Source organism: Oryctolagus cuniculus, chromosome 8 (assembly GCF_051225735.1).
Source record: "Oryctolagus cuniculus isolate XC-2025 breed Fujian yellow rabbit chromosome 8, ASM5122573v1, whole genome shotgun sequence".
In the NCBI taxonomy this organism is placed as follows: Eukaryota; Metazoa; Chordata; class Mammalia; order Lagomorpha; family Leporidae; genus Oryctolagus; species Oryctolagus cuniculus.
The window spans coordinates 43,383,539-43,407,542 of NC_142874.1; the positions used below are offsets into that span (position 1 = coordinate 43,383,539).

The 24,004-nt window shown below is 36.4% G+C and overlaps 1 protein-coding gene across 3 annotated transcripts in view; it reads left to right on the forward strand.

Moving 5' to 3' along the window:
- The window catches only part of LRBA (LPS responsive beige-like anchor protein), a 751,045-nt gene that overhangs the window by 290,553 nt on the left and 436,488 nt on the right, over positions 1–24,004 (forward strand). For 2 of the 3 annotated variants that reach the window (XM_051819347.3, XM_051819348.3), the window contains exon 35: positions 12,439–12,547. In XM_051819347.3, the coding sequence (XP_051675307.3) occupies positions 12,439–12,547 (109 nt within the window). Of the gene's footprint in view, positions 1–12,438; positions 12,548–14,259; positions 14,375–24,004 lie in introns of those variants that run through there. The other variant, XM_089302377.1, reaches the window with a different exon arrangement.

Below are 24,004 nucleotides of genomic sequence, written 5' to 3' on the forward strand. Positions count from 1 at the left end.
ACAGAATGACAGAGAGAGGGAGAGAGAAAGAGAGTGCAGAGATCTTCTATCTGCTGATTCACTCCCAAATGCCTGGAATAGGCCAGGTCAAAGCCAGGGACTAGGAATTCCACTGGGTCTTCCAGGTGGATGGCAGGCAAGTATTTGAACCATCATCTGCTGCTTCCCAGGCATGTTAGCAAGAAGCTAAATTGGAAGCACATAGTAACCAGGACTTACACCCAGCCCTCCGGTGGGCATTCTAAGCAGCAGCTTAACCTGCTGTATTCCAGTGCCTGCCCTTTAAGGCCCATGTTTATACTATAGGTCTGTTTTTAGAAGTATTCTCTCTTTAGTGGCTCAGAGTAATCTTTGCTTCTACAAACTATAATGGCAAACATAAACTTATATTCTGAATTTATCTATTGCTGCATAACTAATTACCCCCAAGTTTGCATTTAGCCAAGGCTGCCCATGTCAAGAGCTTTGGGTGGATTACTGATGTCGTAGGTAAGAGTGGTAATTGCTAAATAAACAGCAAGAATCACTATGCGCTAACTTCCCACGCAGGACCTCTGTCCCCAAAGAGTAGTACCATGAAACTTAATAGTAAAACTTGTTCTTAAGAATTACTTCTTTTTAGTATATTATAAGGAGGATATTATTGTGTCTCTTAAGTAATAGTTATATCTAAGAGCTCACAAAACATGTATCACCCTTGGATTCTTTTTCAAAGACAATTAAATTGCTAAAAGGAAAGAAGGGGGAGGAAAGAAGGGAAAAGAGGAAGGGGGGAACGAAATCACCTTCAAGAAGCAACAACATAGATCAGCCCTTGTATAGACTGTTGAGGAACACTTCTCTTAGCTTTCTTTACGCCATTCATTCTTTTTTTTTCTTTTTCTTTCTTGGATAAAACAGGAGAGGTAGCAGGAATGGGGGGGGGGAGAATGGGTAGGAGGGTGGGTATGGTAGGAAGAATTACTATGTACATAATGTTGATTTATGAGATACATACAAATTTTTAAAAATTTTAAAAACCAACATACATTTACTCTCTTACAGCTTCCATTTGTCAGAAGTCTGGGCTCAGCTTCTCTGGATCTTCTGCATAGATTTCCCAAGTCTTCAATAGAGATACTGGCTGAATCTCATTCTTCTTAAGAGCTTGGGGTCTTTTTCAGGCTCACATAATTCTGGAAAAATTCAGTTTTTTAGGAGTGTAGAACCGAAGTCCCCATATTCTTATCGTTACTTGGGGCTACTCTCACCTCCTATAGGGCCCCTATACTTCCTTGCCCCATAGCCTTCTCACAGGATGGTGGCTTACTTTTCAAGGCTGATAGGACCATCTCCCCAGCATACTAAGGCAGAGCTGTTACCCTTTGCCATATAAAGAAACCTAATTAAGGAATGATTATCTTGTTGTCTTTATCTTGCTTTATTTGGTAGAAGCAAGTACCAGATCCTTCCCAGATTGAACTCAAGGTGATGGGATCATATAAAGCTGTGATTCACTGGAGGTTATATTAGGTTATGCCTACTACCATACTTACAATAGAGTTCAAAACTGGCTAGGACTCCAGTGTACTCTCCCTTTTCCCTTCTAAAATGTAAGGAATGCTCATCTCTAGTGCTCAGCCTAGTTATTATAATACATATTAAAAGGCAGGTTAGAAAAATTTTAAAAGAGCAGAGTATTGGTTGTTTATTGTAGCAGGCAAGATGATTGTATCCCATATTGGCATATCTAGGATTGATTCCCAGCTCTTGCTCCTGACTCCAGCTTCCAGCAAAGTAAGCCCTGGGAGATGGCAGTGATAATTTAACTAATTGGATCCCTGCTACCCATGTGGGAGACTTGGATTGAGTTCCTGGCTCCTGGCCACGGCCTCTAGCCTGCACCATTGTTGGCATTTAGGGGAGTGAAGTAGTGGATGGGAGTTCTCTTCTCTCTCTCTCTCTCTCCTTCTCAAATCATTAAAAATAAAATTTAATAGAAAAGATCTTAAAGCAAAGAAGAAAGTATATTTTAAAAGAGCAGAGGATGCACTCAAAAGACTTATTCAAGTATAATATGGATGAATTGATGGATCCTTGATTTTTTTTTTTTTTTTTTGGACAGGCAGAGTGGATAGTGAGAGAGAGAGAGACAGAGAGAAAGGTCTTGCTTTTTGCCGTTGGTTCACCCTCCAATGGCCGCCGCGGCTGGCGCGCTGTGGCTGGCGCGCTGTGGCCACCAAGCTGATCTGAAGGCAGGAGCCAGGTGCTTCTCCTGGTCTCCCATGGGGTGCAGGGCCCAAGCACTTGGACCATCCTCCACTGCACTCCCTGGCCACAGCAGAGAGCTGGCCTGGAAGAGGGGCAACCAGGAAAGAATCCGGCACCCCGACCGGGGCTGGGATCCTTGATTTTTAAGGCATAGGCTGTGAAATAGAGAGCATACATTACATCAGGAAATATTGCAGAGAGAATATTGGTAATATTTGCTGATTGACTAGAGGACTGGAGGAAGGTGATAGAGAAGAGGGGAGAGACTAGAATAATTTTGAGGTTACTTGATTGGGAAATGAGAGTATGCTGTACTGTTGACTAATCAATGCAATAAATGTTTGAGTGCTGTGAGGCAATATGCTGATGTTAAATTCACGATGTGGTTTTAGGTCTCTGGAGGGAATCGTAGCACAAAGCAGTATTTCATATATACAGTATTGAAAGCCTTTGCTTTCTCTGTAGAATCCTAGGAAGTTATTCATTAGCAGGATTTTAAATTACACTGGGGATTGTTTTTATCAGTAATGCCTAAATGTTTAGTAGCATTTGAAAGAAGACCCTTATGGTGGCACTCTAGAATTGTAGACAAGATACTCCATTAGCCTCCAAAGTAGCTGGGGGATATTTTGGGGATAGTGAAGGTCTCACAGACTTATAGTTAAATTATAATAGTGTATCATGGAGAAATGGAGACATGGAGAAAATGACAGAAAAGCAAAAAAGCTTTTTATTTTCCATGATTTCCTATTTTCTTTTCTTTCAGTTATTGTGTATTATAAAACTTCAAAGAATAGAAAAATGTAAGGAGAAAGATGTAATTATCACTTGCTAACTTAGGAATGTGTACAGTTCTTCTAAAAAGGGCCAGATAGTACTTTAGGCATGGCAGGACATATGGTCCCTGTCACAACTGCTCAGTTCAATGTAGTACTGTGATTTGAAAACAGCCATCAACAATGGATTAAACAAATGGGCATGGTTGTGTTTCAGTAAATCTTTATTAAGAAAAACAGTTGGCCAGGGTTATCTACAGGCCATAATTCACTTGCCTCTGCTCGAGATCATTTGCAATTTGGTGTATTTTTCTTTCATATTTTCCCCAAACTCACATTTGCATGTAATATTCTCTAAGCTTCTGTTTCCACTGAATGCATACTGGGAACGTCTTTTGTTATCAGTTTAGAAGAATCTATGTTGTTATGCAGTTGTGTATTTTGGTTCTTTAAATCTTAAACTTTTGTAAGCAGTGTTGCAGTGTAACTCCATGTACACACGTATATCTTTTTGCGCTGGTGGGGACATGCTCATATGTCATATTACTAGATTAATTTTGTTTCAAGCCTATGTATATTTTTGACAAAAATGAGGGAGCTACCTTGTGAAGTAGGATAGGGTTCGTGCCATTGTTGATGACTGTGGAATCCAACTTTTGTCGCTGAGCATTTTGCTGTTGCAGTTTAGTCACTTTTGCAATATAAATTTTTTAAGAGTAATCCCAGCCCTACTCACACATCTTTCCAATGCCTTTCAAACAAAGGGGTTTAGAAAGGCTATTCATAATAAATGTGTTCTGGTAGCCTCCCATTTATATAAAATGAATGATTCTGTTGATGTTTATGGTAAGTAAATGTCATTATCAAAGCATTCATCAGAATGGGTTATTTGTTTATATACCCTGGACATTTTATTGACCAGTTAAGAACTGTGTGTTCATTATTAATGTCCCTATGAGTTGTTATATGGTAAGGTCTTAGGCAGCACCAAAGCTAACCATGTTTCAGTCTTTCCTCATATCACAGATATATTATTTAAAAAATTCTAAATCTTTACACAGGATAATTTTTACATTGTATATTTTTGTGAGGCTTTATTCAACATCACTCATGAAATTGATTTTATTATATATAACAGTTGATGCTTTTGATTTCTATATAATGTTTTATTACAGTAATATTCTACCATTTAAAAATCAGTTTTATTCTTAATGAGCATTTAGTATTTACTAGTGTTTGGCCTTTATAAATGATCACTATGCATTTTTTTAAGGTTTATGTATTTATTTGAAAGAGTTAGAGAGAGGGAGAGAAAGAGTGAAAGACATCTTCCATCTGGTTCTCTCCCCAGGTGGCTACAATGGCCAGGGTTAGGCCAGGATTAGGATAGGCCAAAGCCAGGAGACCAGAACTTCATCCAGGTCTCCCACATGGTGTCAGGGGCCCAAGTACTTGGGCATCTTCAGTTACTTTTCCCAAGTTCATTAGCAGGAAGCTAAATCACAAGTGGAGCAGCTAGGACTCAAACCAGCACCCATATGGTGCTTATGATCATTGCCTTTGTTATATAAGATTTTAAGAAATATATCCAAGATTTAATTTCCTTTTAGACTATAAGTATTACAAATATGTTCTCCTTTTCTGAAGTTTACTTTTAATTCTCTTAATAGTGGCCTTCATAAATCTGAATCTTTAACATAGTCCAGTGTATCAGTATTTTTCTTTATAGTGGGTATTTTTTGTTCTGTTCAAGAAATTATTACTTTAACAAAGTCATGAAGATAATCTCTTATGTGATGATTTAGAAGTTTTTTATAAATGTCTAGAAGTGTTCAGGTCTTGTCTTCATCCTTTTGGAACTGATTGGCTTGTACGGTTTGAGAAAGAAGTTAAGGTTACTCTTTTTCCATCTCAGCATTACAGGATTGATTTAGGACCAGTTATTTTATAGTATAAAATCTGTATTATTATCATTGTGCACTATTCCTCACTTCCTCCGGAATTTCTCAGCTATACTATGTTCTTTAAATTTCCATATATGTTTTAGAAACATCAAATTCCATAGAAAGGAGCCAGGTTATGGTATAAGGGGTGAAACTACTGCCTGCAATGCTCACATCCCATATCAGAGCACCAGTTCAAGTCCCTGCTGTCCCACTTCTGATCCAGCTTCCAGATGATGTGCCTGGGGAAGCAATGGAAGATGGTCCAAGTGCTTAGATACCTGGTATCCATGTGGGAGACCCAGATGGAGTTCTTGGCTCCTGGCTTCGGCCTATCCTAGCTCTGGCTATTTGAGGTGTGAGCCAGCAGATGAAAGATCTTTATCTGTATCTCTCTTCCTCTTTTTCTTTAACTGTGCCTTTCAAATAAATAAAATCTTTAAAGAAAAATTCACAGAAAGACTTGCAATGAATTCATTATATGTATAAATTGCTTTGTGGGAAAATTGATATCTTTATAATATTGAATTTTTCCCTTTATGAATATGTTATATTTCTTTCCTTAGGTCTTCTTTAACTTCTCTCAGCTTTTTCTAAACTTTTAATTCCATTTTCCCATGAAATTTTCTTTTCAACTTTTATTACTTATTTGATATGCTGGGGGGTGGGGTGGGCAAAGAGAGATGCTCCCATCTGCTGATTCATTCTAAATACTTGCAACAGCTGGGACTGGACCAGGCTGAAGCTGGGAACCGGGGATCCCATCCATGTTTATCATGTGAGTGGCAGGTACCCTATTATGTGAACTATCATCCACTGCCTCCCAGAGTCTGCATTAGCAGAGTCAGGAGCGAAAGCTAAGAATTAAACCTCCATGCTCATGTGGGGTGCAAGCATCCTAATCTGCTTCTTAACCATTAGGCTAAGTTCCTGTCCCTTCAGTAAGCATTTGTTTAGCTGTTTTTATATGTAGAATTCTAGTACAGTTATGTCATCTTTAATGCTTTTCAAAATAGACAAGTTATGTTTGCTTTGATGATAACTGTTAAATAGACTCTAGATGATTTTTGTATATTCACATTTACTACACTGACTTTTCTAAATGAAATATCCTTCAAGGTATATTTTATATCTCACATATTTTGGCATATTGTTTTCATTGTATTTTCAAGATGCTATGTCTTTGATTTGTGGAATTTTTTAAAAAGTATATTCTTTAAAAGTCAAACATAGAGTAGGTGGGCCTTCGGCTTCTGGGTTACTTATAAGGTTGCAATTAAAGTGTCGACCAGGGCTTCAGTTTCATTTGACTGGGGAAGAATCTGCTTCTGTGTGCCTGTAGTTGTTGGCAGGGTTCAGTTCCTTGTAAGTTGATGGACTGAACCTCTACTCCTTGCTGCCTGTTTGTTGGCTGCAGTGAGCCCCTTGCCATGTGGGCCTCTCCCTACTTCAGCTCCTAGCATGACAGCTTTCTTTTTTATTTTAAATCATCTTTTCTAAGATTTATTTATTTATTTGAAAATCAGAGTTAGAGAGACAGAGATAGATTTTCCATCTGCTGGTTCACTGCAGGGCTTGGCTAGGCTGAAGCTAGGTTCCAGGAGCTTCATCCGGGTGTCTCACATGGGTAGCAGAGGCCCAAACACTTGGGTCATCTTCCCTTGCTTTTCCCAGGCTATTATCACGGAGCTGGATCGGAGGTGGAACAGCAGGATGTCAACGGGGCCCATACAGGTTGTCGGTGTTGCCAATGGTGGTTCGACCTGCTTTGCTACAATCTATGGCACCTTTCTTTAGCTGAGACTTCAAGGAAGTCAGTAGAGTCTGGTAGCAAGATAGAAGTTTCAATCTTACCCAGTGTAACCATGGAACTAGTATCCCTTCTTGCTGCCATATCGTCTTGCCTAGAGGCAATTCATGGCTCCTTCCCACATCCTTTGGGAGAAGATTACATATCAGTGTGGATACCAGGAGGTTGAGGGAACTTGGTGGCTGTTTTAGAGCCCTTTGCACAGTTTTCTATATCGTATTTCTAGTAGAATTCTGTGTCTAAGAATATATTCAGCATGATTTCATAATTTGAAATTGTTTCACACTACTTTGTGATCCTGTATTGTGCTAATTTTTGATATGTGTTCTGGGTTTACCTGAGTAGAGTATCTATTCTTCATTTAATGAGTGTAGTGTTCTGTAAATGCCAGTAGATCAGAAGTGTAATCTTACTATTTGCGTATTCTTTAGCTTTGTATCTGCTCTGTCTAGTTGTAAGCCGTGATCTTGGGCACATACAAAGTTTGAATCTAAAAATTCTAAATTTTTATTTCTCTAGTTCTTTTATCCCCTATCTTTTGAGATGTTTAGTCCTTTTTTCTTATATCAATAAAGGTTCATTAACATTCTTTCACTTTTTCTTTAATTGAATTCATCTTCTGTGAAGTTATACTTTCAATCTTTATACATTATGTTGAAATTATGTCATTTGTAAGAAATATATATTTTTTAAAAATCTATTTGGTAACAATCATATTATCTCTCTCTCCCTCTCCTTCCCTCCTCTCTCTCTTTCTTTCTCACTGTAACTCTGCCTTTCAAAAAAAAAAAAAAAAAAAACTACAGCATATTTGTATGGTTCTCAGTAGATATCACTAGTTAATAAAATCCTTATTAATTTTTATTTTTGTATATCCAGGTTGTAATTTTGCCATTGTATTATTAAGGTGCTTTATATTTACTGCATGTCTTGTTTTTCTTTTCTTCCTATATTTCTTTTTTTGAGCTACATATTTTTGTTGCCCAGTTTTTTTTTACCCTTAGGTTGTTCATTATGCATTCTTTTACATATCTTTAGTGGTTATATCTACAGATTGTAGCAATTTGTTATAAATTGATTCTTTTACCCATTTATGAACAGTACAAAGAGGGTTGTAAAACTAATTCATTTGCTTTCTCTTGCCTTGTTGCTGCTGTTTTGTATTTTAAGATAACAGTATTTTAGCATTATTATAATTATTGTGAATATTGAGGTTTTTTTAGATGTACTCCCATTTGCCATTTTCTTTTTTAAATTTTTACGTATATCGATTTTACATTGTACTTTTACATTTATTTATTTTAGTGGAAATGCTGAGAGAGAGAGAGAGAGAGAGAGACAAAGATCTCCCAACTGCTGCCCACTCATCAAGTGCTTCTTTTTTTCTTTCTTTTTTTTTTTTAAAGATTTATTTATATATTTATTTGAAAGTCAGAGTTACACAGAGAGAAGGAGAGGCAGAGAGAGAGAGGCCGTCCATCTGCTGGTTCACGCTCCAGTTGGCCACAAAGGCCAGAGCTGCGCCGATCCAAAGCCAAGAGCCAGGAGCTTCCTCTGGGTCTCCCACGTGGGTGCAGGGGCCCAAGGACTTGGGCCATCTTCCACTGCTTTCCCAGGCCATAGCAGAGAACTGGATCGGAAGTGGAGCAGCTGGGACTCAAACTGGCTCCCATATGGAATGCTGGTGCTTCAGACCATGGCTTTACCTCCTGTGCCACAGCGCCAGTCCCCTTATTTAGCTTTTATTGATAAGGGAAAACTGTTCCTCTACTGGCAGGTTCAGTTTTTTAGGCAGCCCATTGGATAAACTGATAAAAGGTTAATCAGAGAAATCAGAGATTTTTAGTCATATGTATTTATATGGATTTCACCAAAAACTGACTAAAGGAGATGGTCACAATTTGTGGCTTCTATACTATCTTACCATAGAGATAAGGGAGAAGGTAAAAGGTGTAACTAGGAAAAAAAAAAAAAAAAAAAAAAAAAAAAAACCTTAAATTTAAATGTACCCTTAGGTAAATATATAGGAGATACAGTGGTTTTGCAACAACACCTGTTTAGATGATTTCTTACCCTGGATGCTCAAGTCTTACCCTTAATAGGTGTCAGTCTTCCCTTCTTATGAAACTCCCAGGGGAAAGGATTTATGAATTCCTTTGGAGCCTATTCTTTTAGGCAGATAAAGGGAATTCAGAAAAGACTCTACACAGTGTTGTATTCTGGATCCCTTTGCTTTCATTGTGTAAAGCTTTGTTTTTTGAATTTGTTTTTAATTTTTATTTGAAAAAGAGAGAGATCTTCCTTGTGCTGGTGCATTCTCTAAATGCCCACAGCAGGCTGAGTTGGAACCGGCAAAAGCTAGGAGTCTACAGCTCCATCTGGGTCCCCGACATGGATGGCAGGAGCCAAGATACTTGTGCAATCATCTGCTGTCCCTCAGGTTGCACATTAGCATGAAGCAGGAACAGGGTGAGTGTGGCTACGACTCAAACCTCAGCACCCTGATATGGAATACAGACGTCCCAAATGGCTACCTCAGCTGCTGTGCCAACACACCCCCTCTGCAAAGGTTTTTGAATATTGTTACCTATTATTATTATTACTTTTTTTTTTTTTTTTTACAGGCAGAGTGGATAGTGAGAGAGAGAGACAGACAGAGAGAAAGGTCTTCCTTTTTGCCGTTGGTTCACCCTCCAATGGCCGATCGCGCTGATCCGAAGCCGGGAGCCAGGTACCTATCCTGGTCTCCCATGCGGGTGCAGGGCCCAAAGACTTGGACCATCCTCCACTGCACTCCCGGGCCACAGCAGAGAGCTGGCCTGGAAGAGGGGCAACTGGGACAGAATCTGGTGCCCCGACTGGGACCAGAACCCTGTGTGCCGGCACCGCAAGGTGGAAGATTATTAGCCCACTGAGCTGCGGCGCCGGCCGTTACCTATTATTTTGGTTTAGCATTTTGAAGAGGTCATTGCATTCTTATTGGGCTTCCATCAGTCCTGTTGTTGCCTTTTGAAGGCAAGAAAACGTCTTTCCCTCTTGTACTTAGTTGCTCCCTATGATTTATATAACAACAACAACAACAAAAAAAATTGAGGGGTGGGGGGCTGCAACGTTCTGGCATAGCGGGTAAAGCTGCACTGGTGCCAACATCCCATATGTGTGCTGGTTTGAGTCCCAGCTGCTCCACTTCCGATCCAGCTCCCTGCTAATGGACCTGAGAAAGCAGTGGAAGATGGCCCAAGTAGTTGGACCCCTGCATGCATGTGGAAATCCCAGAAGAAGCTCCTGGCTTTAGATCAGCCCAGCTCTATCTATTGCATTATTTGGGGAGTGAACCAGTGGATGGAAGATCTCTCTCTCCCTCTCCTTCCCTCCTCTCTCTTTCTTTCTCACTGTAACTCTGCCTTTCAAAAAAAAAAAAAAAAAAAACAACTACAGCATATTTGTATGGTTCTCAATAGATATCACTGGATAATAAAATCCTTATTAAAATTTTTTTAATAGCTTTACTATTATATACCTGAATGTGATTTTCTTTTGTCCTGCTTCAGGTTTATAGCACTCTAGTTCAATGTGTTTTTTTTTTTTTTTCCCCCAAGTTTTAAAGAAATCTTGGCCTTGGGGCCAGCACTGTGGCACAGCTACAGCCACTGCTTGTGACACTGTCATCCCATATGAGTGCTAATTAAGAGTAATGGCTGCTATACTTCCAGTCCATCTGCCTCCTTAATGTGCCTGGGATAGTAGTGGAAGATGGCTTAAGATCTTGGGCCCCTGCCACCCCCATGGGAGATATGGATTGAGTTCCAGGCTCCTGACCTGACCTGTCCGTTGGGACCAATTGCAGAGTGAACCAGTAAATGGAAGATCTCTCTCACTGTTTTTCCCTCTCTTTGTAATTCTACCTTAAAAAAAAAAAAGGAAGAAGAAGAAAATCTTGGCAAATATCTTCTCAAGTCCTGCTTACTCTTTTTCTTGTACTTCAGATACAATTATATTAGACATTTTTTGCCATGTCCTGTGTGTCTATTATTTATTTTGTCAAGTTTTCATCAATTTTTTTTTGTATGTTTCAGACTAATTGTCGGCCGGCGCCGCGGCTCACTAGGCTAATCCTCCGCCTGCGGCGCTGGCACACCAGGTTCTAGTCGCGGCTGGGGCGCTGGATTCTGTCCCGGTTGCCCCTCTTCCAGGCCAACCCTCTGCAGTGGCCCGGGAGTGCAGTGGAGGATGGCCCAAGTGCTTGGGCCCTGCACCCCATGGGAGACCAGGAGAGGCACCTGGCTCCCGGCTTTGGATCAGCGCGGTGTGCTGGCCGCAGCTTGCCGGCCATGGTGGCCATTGGAGGGTGAACCAATGGCAAAGGAAGACCTTTCTCTCTGTCTCTCTCTCTCACTGTCCACTCTGCCTGTCAAAAAAAAAAAAAAAAAAAACAAAAAAAAAAACACACACACACAAAAAACAGACTACCTACCTTCCTACCTTTTGGTTAATGTTTCCTCCTTTGGTTGAGTTTATTAAGCTGATAAATGTATTCTTGTTTTAATTTTGTTCAGTACTTATGCAATTTCCATTCTGTTTTGAAACTCTTTATTATGCCTTCTATTGTCCTAAAAGTATTAACTACATTTATTCCAGTGCCTGGATATGAAACTTTACTTTGATTTTCTGTCTATTCCTTTTTATTCATTTGTTTTGTTGTCTCTTGTGCCTGTTAATTGGTGATTGGATGTTGAAAGTTTTTTTTTTTTTTTTTTTAGTTGAAAGGGTAGATTTTAGTCTCTGTGTATTATCTTCCTCTAGAGATTTCTTTGGATTTCTGATTAACTAGAAATCATATCAGTTAGGCTAGGGGCTGATAGTGTTAATTTAGGGGCTGAGCTGATTCTAGGCTGGATTTTTTTAGTCTTTACTAGAGTTTGCTCTGTTTCTGTTTTGTATGTTCCTAGTATGTAGCTCTTTATGCTGGCCCTTCCTTGCATTGCTGTTGTTGTTGTTTTTCTTCTCCACCCTTAAAGCTTTACTTAGCTTTTTGGCTGCCAGTCAGCTTAAATACAAGTCACCATAATGTAGTTTGAAGGTGTGTTTTGGACTTTGGGGGCCTGGTCTACTTTCTGTTTCCATGGGTATACCTGTATTCCCGCTGAAAAATCTGGGTAATCTGTCATGACCCCTTCACACTGATAGGCTATGAACCACTTTTTATTTCCCCAGTTCTGTTAGTTGCTAGCAGTGGTTAGGCTTCTCTGTACTCACTTCTGAATAGTAAATGCTTCAATGAGAAAAGTTAAGCTGAACGGTGTCTGAATGCTTATTTCTCTAGAATTTTGGCTTAAATCTTGGCTGGCTTGGTAACTTCCCAATGCCTTTAAAAATGTTTTTAAAACAGTCTTATTCTAGCATTTTTAGGTGCTGTTTTTGGGTGACTAGCCTGATAGAAATTAATCTGCTGTTGACAGGAAGGTAACTTTTTGTTGTTGTACTTTTAAATTATTTAGTGTTGAAATAATCGTACCTTGTTATGTATGTCATCAGAAGAGCAGAGTAAGTTTTCCTTTCTTCCCCAGATAACAAAATATACCACTTTTGACCAGTGAATGAAGACACATGTTTTGTGTGCGTATGTACGTTTAGTTAACAATATTTTTCTCTTCTTTAGGTTGCTTAGCCAAACAATGAAGGATCATCTTGTAAGAGTAGCAAATGAAGCTGAATTTATCCTGAGCAGGCAGAGGGCAGAGGATATTCACAGACATGCAGAATTTGAGGTAGGTTACACATGTGGCTGGTATGAGGTGATTACTGTTTTTCAATGGTGACCATGGGAAATTGCCCAGCTAAAATGACACTGTGGTCTAAGGAAACACTTTATATATCTTTAGAGTTAATTTTATGAGAGAATCATGGGGGATCCTGGGAAAATGAAAGAAGCCTGTTTAACTGTCTCATCTCTACTCCAATTCACCACCAGTAGCTCAGAGCACTGTCTGTGTTTGGCTGACCTGATCTTAATATTGGGAGCTGAGTCTTGGCTCAAGAAAATTAACAAAGGCCCTCTGACTCCCTGGGTAAGACAGAGCTATTTAACTAGAAATTAAAATCTCTATAGCAACGATATTATCTTCCAGGTTTCTAGATAGGACCAGACACAGAGGTGTGAAATTGCTCTACCCGTGATGTTTGAGAGCCTCAGAATCTCTGCAGTCGAGGGAATGAGGGTGCATACAGAAGGACCCCGTGATAGACCATCCTGGGGCCATAGCTTAGGTTAGCAGTTGCACCTGAATGTGCATACACAATATGAATTTGTAAAGGAAGTGCTTTTATAGGGATACATATAACCATGAGCCACCCAAGGTACAGTAGGAAAACTGACAAGAATATTTAGTATAGCATTTGAAAAAAATTAAATATCATTGTATAAGTTCTTTCTAGCATGTCAAGAGCAGATAAATCATGTTGCTGATATTTTTCTGGTACCTTAGAAACAGTGCATTTTATACAGCCAGCATAACCTGAAAATAATTCTAGAACGGTAAAACTCTAAGAAGACCAATTTTACTTAAGACTATGGACACAAAATTTTAACTGAAACTATATAGCTAATATAATCTATTTCTGTAATTAAAGAATTATAAAGGTGAGTGCTGAGAATTTTTCATGGAACTCAAACATGGTTTCTTTTAGCATATCCACCTTCAAGTTAAATTCTATCAAAAAATTAAAAAGAGAAAAATGTGAAGATATCAATAAGTGTAGGAAAAAAACATAAGTTTTAGCAGCCAGCCATAATAAAACTCTATGAAAAAGTTTGCACAGGAAAATATGAAATGTGATTAAATATAATTTTAAATTATTAATGCTATTTTTAATAAAATTAGAAAAATAACTGATAACCGCTATTGATTAGCTTAAGTTTTGATGTTCTTGCAAATATAGGGTATAGTATAGGATATAGTTAATATAAGTGCTAGAAAAGATGAAATAATATTATAGTCAAATTCTTTAATGTGATTGTCTATAAAAATCTGAATCTTGAATATTTTCCTACCATAATTAATAATAAAATTTGGTGAGATTATTGGATACCTGATAATTTTGACAAGCAGTTATCGACTAAGCTGGAAATAATGGTTTCGTCAGTTTTGACAAAACAATGTTTGGACCAAACTTTGCAAGAAAATTACAAATACTCTTTGGAAAAAAAAAAAACACTACAAAATCTTTTCAAAGGATTGAAACAAAAGCATATTAATAAATTTTTTCATGCTGAATAGTATGTTTATATTTTATGAGTCTTTGTGTATGTGTGTGTATTTGTGGGGAGAGAGAGGGAGCAAGAGAGAATATATCAGTCCTTTTCTCTTGAAATAATTTGAGACTTAAGAAAAATGGCAAGAATAGTTTAAGAACTTCTGTTCATTATTCTCCCAGATTCTTTAATTGTTCTTTCTCTCCTTTTCTTTGTTTTCTGAATTAGGGACTAAGGTGAGGTGGAGATACCCTTAACTGCAGATACTTCAGTGGGAATTTCCTAAGCATGTTCTCAGTCTTAATCTGGTGCAGTAACCAAAATAAAGTTAACATGAACCTGGTGCTGTTACGTGCAGATGTTATTCATATTTTTCATGCTGTCTTCATAATACCTTTTATAGTCAAAGTGAGAAAATTTTATTGTCACAAAAACATCAGTTTTTCTCAAATTAATACAATTCAATGCAGTATGCATTAGCATGATATTCTATTACAATACCAATAGAGTTTATTTGGAATTTACATATCCTCCCAAAATATTTAAAACATATACGTGTTAAATTTGGATAATCAAATACTCTTTTTCTGTGGGAAAATAAATGGTTTGACATAGACTTAGTATTCATTTCAAAAGAATATTGAGAATGTACTTGTCTCACCAGATTTTAAAATGATACTATCAAGATAGCATGTATTAAAAATCTTCAACATGGTATAAAGATATAGGGTGAAAGATGACATAGTGAATATCTTAGAAAACATATTTAGAAAATTTAAAAAGTGGAACTGAGTCATGTGTGAGAGTTTAGTAACCAAGATGAGATATGTAGTAGGTACACATATGTAAGTTGACATCTATTACATGTGGCATTAAGCTTAGGAAAGATGACATCAACAACTTGGAGAGAGAGATGATGCATTTGAGTGATATCTGGTCAGTGTACTAGTAATTCTAATGAAATAATAGGAGTTAAATTAGTAGACACATCCTCAAAACATAAGACAAGAAAATTTGAGGAAGCAAAGTGACCAATAAATATATAAAATGGTACTCTATAAATATTCTGGGAAATGTAAATTAGAGAATTTGTGGTCTGTCACTTTCTCTATTCTCAGATTGAAAGAAAGTAAAAAGTGTGATAATAGGTACTGCTGAAGGGAATAAGGGAGATGAGAGGGTGCCATGCTTTTATATTGCTAGCAGAATGGAAATTTTTACTCATATAGCAAAGCAGTGCAGTTACATCTATCAGAATAGCTATAGACTACTTACATACACACAAATGGTTCTTTACCCAGTTATCCAATGTTTGTGACTATGTCTTTTAGAAATAGAGGTAATATTACATTAAGAATATGATGCAATCCTGTTTATTGCAGTTCTGTATGAAATTTAGCAAAATAAAAATCAGCTAAGGAGAAATGGGAGGAAATATTTAACAAAAACCCCATTATTTTCTAAAGAATAGGAGGTTAATAAATTATGAAAAAATTAAGAGGTTAGTGTATTCATTTTTTAAGCAAAAGCCTTATTGTGATACAATTCCCCAAGCCATGATTCTTTTTCAGATTATTTGTGTCATTGCTTTTTACAGTCCATATTTCAACTCACACCCTGCTATTTAAACTGTTGACTAAGTACTCCTGTACTTTATTTGTATGTTCTTTTCCCTTACCTGCTAGTTAGTTTTTTAAGTTACATTTTTAATGTCCATTTTTTTATTTTTTAAAGATTTATTTGTTCACTTGAAAGTGAGAGTTACACAGAGAGAGAAAGAAAAGCAGAGAGAACAAGAGAAAGGAAGGGAAAGAGAGAGAGAGAGAGAGAGAGAGAGAGAGAGTGAGTTAGTTCTTCCATCTGCTGGCTCACTCCCCAATTGGCTGCAATAGCCAGAGCTGCACAGATCCAAAGCCAGGAGCCAGGAGCTTCTTCTGGGTCTCCCACATGGGTGCAGGGGACCAAGGACTTGGGCCATCTTCTACTGCTTTCCCAGGCCATAGCAGAGAGCTGGATTGGAAGTGGAGCAGCCAGTACTCAAACTGGCGCCCATTTAGGATGCTGGTATGGCTGGCGATGGCTTCACCTGCTGTGCCACAGTGCCGGACCCCATATTTTCTAAATTTATATAATTCATGTTTTGCAGTCAAAAGTCTGTTAGTGCTTGAGTGTTTGTTCTCTTGCTATATCAGTTTAATATCTCACTAACCCATTTTGTTAGTCATAACTTAATTTCCATGTTCTTTCTTTTTAAAATTCAGTCCTTAATTGGATATGTTTCATAATTATATTTTTTCCACAAAAGTCTCATGTGCTCTAAACTTAAAATTGTTTCCTGTTTAATAATATTTGCCAGCTGTCTTTATTTGAGTGACATTCTGATTGATTTAATTTTTTTAAATTTAATGTTGTTGACTAACACTTGCACTACCTTAGAACTTTGTAGACATTGATCTATTTTCTTCTGACTTTTAATGTTACTTTCAGAGGATAGTATGGTATTTTTCTCAGGTTTTGATATGCTTTTGATATCTTGTGGCCCTAGATTTCTTTGTATACAAAATTAAATTCTTTAACAGCAGTACAGCTTAGTACTAAACATTATCTATCTAATTTTGTAGAACATAGTTTCTTGTTGTGATCTGCAGGATTAGATTATTCGGTGAGTTCTTGCAAATTTTCTTAAATTGTGGTTTGAAATTTTGTTTTGTTTCCTGTTCTTTTTTTGTACTTAGTGACATTTACTAATCTTATGTTAGATATGTGCATTTGTCTTCCATTCTACTAGCTCTTACCTTATTTCTCTATCAGTAATTAAACTTTTCATGTTTTCCCTGATATTTGTTATTTATTTATTATCCCTATAATGATTATGTTTTGTTCCTAATTTTGTTTATTTAGGACTTCAATCTATTTATTTATTTACTTATTTAACTTATGTTGTTAAGGAGACGTTATAGGTTCTATAACAGTATTAACTAATTTAGTCCTTATATCAAATCTCACTTGATAAATTCAAAAAGAGCAGAAATAACACAGAGTAACAATTGGGATCCAGATCCAGGACATTTATTTCACTCTTGATTGCTAATCTATGAATTTGCTTAAAGTTTTTTAGATTTCTATAGAATAGGTAAGATTTAATACTGAAATACACAGTAGGTTTATTCTGAACTCTTTAATTTTATGCTTTATTAGTATAGTTTTTTATTTTAATCTGTATCCTCATGCTTTGAGATTTATAATGTTGCATAGTAATTTGAAGTTACTTCAAAATGTTCATGGAAAATGTACATTATCTTTTAGTTGCATTTTACATGGATTTTTAAAAGAAGCTTTGTATTATAAGTTATAAATATAGTAAAATACCTAAATAAAATCAGCTGTATTTCCAAACAAATGCTATTGATATTTGAATTTTTAATGGAAAAAATGTTGAACTGTTTCTTTAAGAGTCAGTTTTAAGAGAATGAACATCCTTTCTTATATTTACTGCTGTTTGATTTTCATAGAAAAAGAATTACTCTTTGTTTGTGCAACAAATTCCAGCATGATGTGGCATATTTTTTCTAGACAGATTATATTTCAAAAGTTACCTGTATTCAGCCTTGAATTCAGGTAATTATGAATTCTTAAATAATGTATCTAAATTTTATCTCTTACTGGTTTCCACCTTCTACAAAAAAGAGATGTTGTCATGTATTTAATATGCATAGACTATCTGTGGTTGCAGAGTGGCTGATTTGTTATCTTTATTGTCAAAGGATTGATGGAAGTGTAGATCTGAAATGTATCTCTTTGGTTCATTGCATGGTTATTATCGGAGTGGGATATGTTTGACATCTTCTATTTTGATTTATATAGAGGTTTCATGAATGTTATGACATCCTTATTCATTCCAATTCTTAAAAAAAGTTATGGCTATGAACAGATAGTTTATATTTAAAATTGTCATGCAGGACATTGGGCCTTGGCATGTAAATATGGTATATGCATGAATATATTCATTTCATGACCATCTTTTTGTAAAGAAAAAAAGTTAACAGTTTTAGTGCATTTATGCTAATGTATCTATAAATCATAATATGATATTAGTTGTTACTTAATGATTTCAATTTTAGAAATTTGTGAAGATCTACTTTAGTAAGAATTTCCTCATGTTCTTTTGGATGTTGCTTTGAATTTCATGCACTATATTGTAGAGCTCATTTCTTACTAGCTTCAGTGGAACTACAAACGAGGTCATCAGTCACTTCATTTGATTAAAGTAATAAAAACAGATAGTTCATTTTTTGGAAAAAATAAAGGCGATGAAAACAACAACACCTTAACTTTTTTTATTCATTTAAATTTTATTTACTTATTTGAGGGGTGGGAGGATGGAGAGAGACATCTATAAAGAGCTTCCATCAGCTGGTTTACTCCCCAAGTGCCCAAAGTTCACTCCCCAAGTGCCCAAAAGGGAACTCAGTCCAGGTCTCCCACATGGTTGGCAGGAACCTGATTACTTTAGCCATCATAGCTGCCTCCCCAAAGTCATTCAGAGGAAGTTGGGATCAAGAATTAGAAGTGGGAGTTGAACTTAGATGCTTCAATGTGTGATGCTGGCATCTTACCCACCAGGCTTCATACATTCCCCTTGATTAATTCTTAGTATTGTAATCTGTACATTTTTCTTTTAGTTGAAGAATTAGTCTGTTTTTAAATTAGCAAGCCAAATATTTTAAAATGAAATAGTGAACATTGGCAGATGAGTGCTTTAAATTTTAAAAAAAGTTTCTATACTTCCATTTAATTTTCTAAGCTCTTATGTATAAAATAAATCTTCATAACCTTTAAGTACATGTTAGTATCATCTTCCCTGTTTTAGATATCAGGAGATTTGAAGCACAGAGAGGCTGTGTATTTGCCAGCTTTCATCACTATAACTAAATACCTAAGACAAATTTAAGAAGGAAGGCAGTTTATTTTGGCTTATGGATTCATAATCCAGGATTGGATGGGGATCATTGGTTTGGCCATCTGGTGAGCCTGGAGGATTGTAGCAGTAGAGCATGTGTGGAAGAATGATCACATGACAAGCCAAGCAGGGGTGGAAGCTGGCAGGGTGGGGTGAGAAAAGCAGAGAGGCAGAGACATAGAAGAGAAGGAAGTTGAGAGAAAGGGAGGGAAGGGCTGGGCCAATTCATCATAAATGATCACCCTCCCAAGAGAACTGCATTCTGAGAGCATACCCCTAGGGTCCCAAGAACCTTCTTCTGGGTCTGCCTCCCACAATTGAATCAAATTTCTACCGTTCTTAGTATATTAATTTAGGATTTGGGGGGGATTAAGCATCTGCATGAACTTAGGAGTCATATTCTGTTCCATCTATAGCGCTGAGTGATTTGTTCTATTTGTTGTGGGTCACACATCCCTAGTAGATGGTGAAGCTTGGGTTTGATGCAGAAGCCTGATACTGAGTATCAATTTATGACCACTTTGCTGTGTGGCCACCTCCAAAATCTTCGTCTAAGTGGTTTAATGCATATTTGCTCATTTTAGCACCACAAAAATCTGTGACATATGCATATTCATGTTTCTCCCTTGAATGTTTATTTGCAGTGTACTAAATTCAGTGTAGAATATAAATGGCTTCTTTGTAAAGATTTGTTGATTTATTTGAAAGGTAGAGTGACAGAGAGAGAGAGAGGGAGGGAAAGGCAGATCTTCTGTCTACTGGTTCATTTCTGAAATGTCTGCAGCAGCCAGGTTTGGGCCAGGCTGAAGCCAGGAGCCAAAGGAACCTCATCCTAATCTCTCATATGGGTGGCAGGGACCCAAATACTTGGGTTATCTTCTACTGCCTTCTCAGGCATGTTACCAGAGAGCTGGATCTAGATCGCAAGTCGAGCAGCAGGGATGCAAACTGGCATGCATATAGGATGTTGGCGACACAAGCAACGACTACACTGACATAATACTGGCTGCATTTTTCATTGCTTTTTAAGTAATGAAACCCAATCAGGATAATAGTTGTGTGTTTATCCTGTTGACTTTTTAATGTGGTGTAATAATTTTATAAATAATATTTTTGATCCAGAATTTCTTTAATTTCCAGGAAGTTTATGCTTTGTTGTTCGTTAAAATTTTGTTACTGTTTTCTTATTCATTTGACTATGAACAGCTAATATGTTCTATAAAATTTCTAATTGGGGGGCTTGTTGAAGATTTTTAATTGGCCTAATTTGATGTTCTCATATTTGCAGTCTTTTATGTTTGTTAAGAAAAAAGTAACTATAATAAAGCACAACATTTGGTCTATAATCATAGTAAAATTCCCACTGGGATTTTTGAAAGTATTCAAGGAAATGATTATGAGACCCATTGTAACAAAATAAATCTACTTGGTTCTTCTGCAAGAGGAACAACATTAAGAGAGGACTAATGCTCTGACAATTAAATGTATAAACTGTATTCTGGATCAGGTATCATAACACAGCATAATGTATATTTCAGATTTCTAAAGAGAAATATCAGACAATCTACAAGACACTGATTTACTAATTCTTGACTTCAGTCATCTGTACAACCAAAAGTAACAGACATTCACACTGAAGAGGAAGTTAGAAAAAGATCTGAATGAAGCGTGATCATTAATATTTTAAAACAGAAAAATAAGAATTTTGAGAATACAGGATTCTAGAAGATAAATGGCACTTACAACTGATAGAAAGGTGAAAATTAAAGTGACAAAACGGTAAAGCCTTTTTTATACCTGATACTGCCAGTAAAGTTGTAGGAAATGTGAATTGCTGCGTTATTTGTAACATCACTTATAGCATGATTCCTTTGGGAAGCTCTTTGAAATGAGGCCTACCTTTGATTTAAAATAATTTCTATTGAAAATTTTTATGTAAATGATTTAAAAGGAAAGCACAGTCATATCCTTGATAATGTCAGTCACTATGGTTACAATAAAAGAATACTGGAAAATGTCTTAATGTCTGACAGTTGACAAATGAATATGTAAGTAGTGGCATATCATCTGTGGAACACTGAACATTCATTAAGAGCTATCTTAATACTTTAATTGTTTTAAATTTAGGATTCAAAATTATGCCTTTTAATATTTAATATATGCATGAATATTGCTAAAAGTATAGAGTAACTAGAAAAGCAACACAGTTGTTCTTTTAGTATTTTATTCTTTTACTAGTTTCTTTTTTTCTTAAGAAGTTGTGAATTGAAAAAAATGATAACTAAAATGATGGGAGCAAGGAGAAAGCCATTATATGCCACAGTTCTTTGAGATATGTAGAAAAAAATTAAAAGTCTCATGCTCAGATTTCTGTTTATCATTGCCATAATTCTTCCAGTTTTCCTGGTATTAAGACTGGTACTCATGGATGGTGGTTGTGGCACAGTGATTTAGGCTGCTGCTTTGGACACCTGCATTCCATGTTGGAGTTGCTGGTTCAAGTTCTGGCTACTCTGCTTCAAATCCAGCTTCCTGCTAATGTGCATCTTGGGAGGCAAGAGAATGTTGCTCAATTGACTGGACCTCTACTAACCATGTGTGAGACCTGGATGGCCTGGTTTGAGCTGACTCCCTCTCCCTGCTGTGAACCAGTGGATGGAAGATTCATATTAATACTTCTCTCTCTCTCTCTTTTGTTCTACCTTTCAAAGAGATGGAAATAAACATTTAAAAAACCTCTGTTATTAATAACTAAAGAAAACATAGATTATATTTTATCAAAAGTGTTTGGACTTTTGCTTGAAGAAAACTAAAAGGCAACCCATGAAATTGGAGAATCTATTTACATATCTAAATATGAAAGAGTCTAGTTCCCAAATATCTAAATAAAATTTATAAATCAGCATAATTTTAGAACGTGCTAACGATTTAAATAGACATTTCTGAAGGAGACATATAAGTGGTCAATAAATGCATGAAAAAGATGCTCAGCATCATCCATTAAGGAAGTGGAATTCAAAACCAGAATGAGAAACCACTTCATACTCCTAGGATGGATATAATAGGAGAAGTCAGGTAATAGTGGTAGGGATGTGGAGAAATTGGAATCTTCTTATGCTGCTGATGAGAATCTAAAATAATGCAGCTGCTTTGGGGAAGTCTGACAGTTATTCACATGGTTAAACAGAGTTACCATATAATCCCATGATTCTACTTGGTATGCATTCAGAAGAATGGAAAAGATGTCCAAACAAAACCTTAGACACAAATGTTCATAGCAAAATTATTCATAATAACTAAAAAGTGGCATTAACCCAAATGTCCATCAATGGAATAAAAAAAGTAGGGTATCTGTACAGTGGAATCTTATCCATATGTGAATGCACATTTGTAATATATATGCATGCTGTAATGTATTTTATACATACTATCTGTATATATATATTAAAAACTAAAACTTTAAATACATACATATATATGTATGTATATGAAAGATAGAATTATAGAGAGAGGGAGAGGCAGAGAGAAAAATGTTTCATCCACTGGTTCACTCCCCAAATGGCCTCAATGGCCAGAACTTCCTCCAGGTTTCCCACGTGGTTGCAGAGGCCCAAGCACTTGGACCATCCTCATTGCTTTCCCAAGCCACAGCAAAGAGCTGGTTTGGAAGAGGAGCAGCCGGGACTAGAACCGGTGCCCATATGGGATGCTGGTGCTGCAGGCGGAGGATTAACCTACTACGCCACAGCACCAGCCCCTATATATATTTATAAATTTTTATGATTGAGATTACAAAGTATAGTATAAATAAAATATTTCAGAATTCTGTTATGAAAAGGAAAGTAAAATTCTCCATCAACTATTCTTTTTATCAGGACTTAATAGTATACTTATTTAGCCTCAGTAATGTCTTGGTTGATTTATTTAATTAATAATACAGCCTATTTTTTATATAAATTTATAGCCTTTATCAGGACACTTCCAGATTTATGTGTACATTTATTTTTTGTTGGACAAATAAGATGGTTTATTCTTAGTCTTTGTTTCTTTGGCAATCATGTGTATTGTCCATACATTTTTAGAATCTGAATTTCTGGCTTATTAGGACTACAAATTTCTTGATACTTTTACATAACTTCCTGCCTTCTTTGTAAACCATGTTTGGCAGCAAGCTTCCCTGCATGATTTCTCTTTAGTAATTAAATTTAGCATTTCCAGCTGCTGAAAAAATTTGTTGGCCTTTGCTGTTCATTTGTGTTTCCTCATGCGTAAAACCTAAGACATTCACATATTTTTAATTCTCTTAGAGTACCATTTTATAGGCTAGATTTGCCAGTTTTATAGTATGAATGAGTTGCCTTCTTACTGAATCTTAAATATGAATCTAAAATATTAATCTTTCATGTAAATTAAAATATGAATCATGTGGTTATCCTGACTGGCTTCCCTCTAATAATTTATTAGGAATTTATGATTTTATTTTCTTCGAATTTATCAATAGGTTGTTTTAAAGAGGTTAATATCAGACCCATGTATTCTCTCTTTACGTGTAAGGATAGGAAATTAGACATAACTGTAAGTTGGGCTAATTACCATTGTATTTAATGAGTTGTTTGTAACACTGCAGTGTAATTTTAAATAGATTAAATATCTTTCTTGTTTTACAGTACTCTATTTGGGTACAATGAGCTATTTTTATTTGAGGAGTGTTTTTTGATGTATATAGTTTTTAGATTTTGTGGTGATGACATCAAGCCACAATACATATCTTCAGAGGATATCATGCCTATAATTCAGTGCTCACTATTGCCCATTACTATAGAAAACAGTTTTCATAGGTAATGTACTTCTCTGTGGGAAATTACTAGCATCTAGCTTCAGTTTGCTAATTTTTAGACATCTCAAATGATCATTCCTTAAATTATTAATGGATTCATATCTGAATAGCCAATAGAAGCCCAAGTACAATCCTCAGATGGGAATTTAAACAGAAGTGGTAATGTATAAACTGTT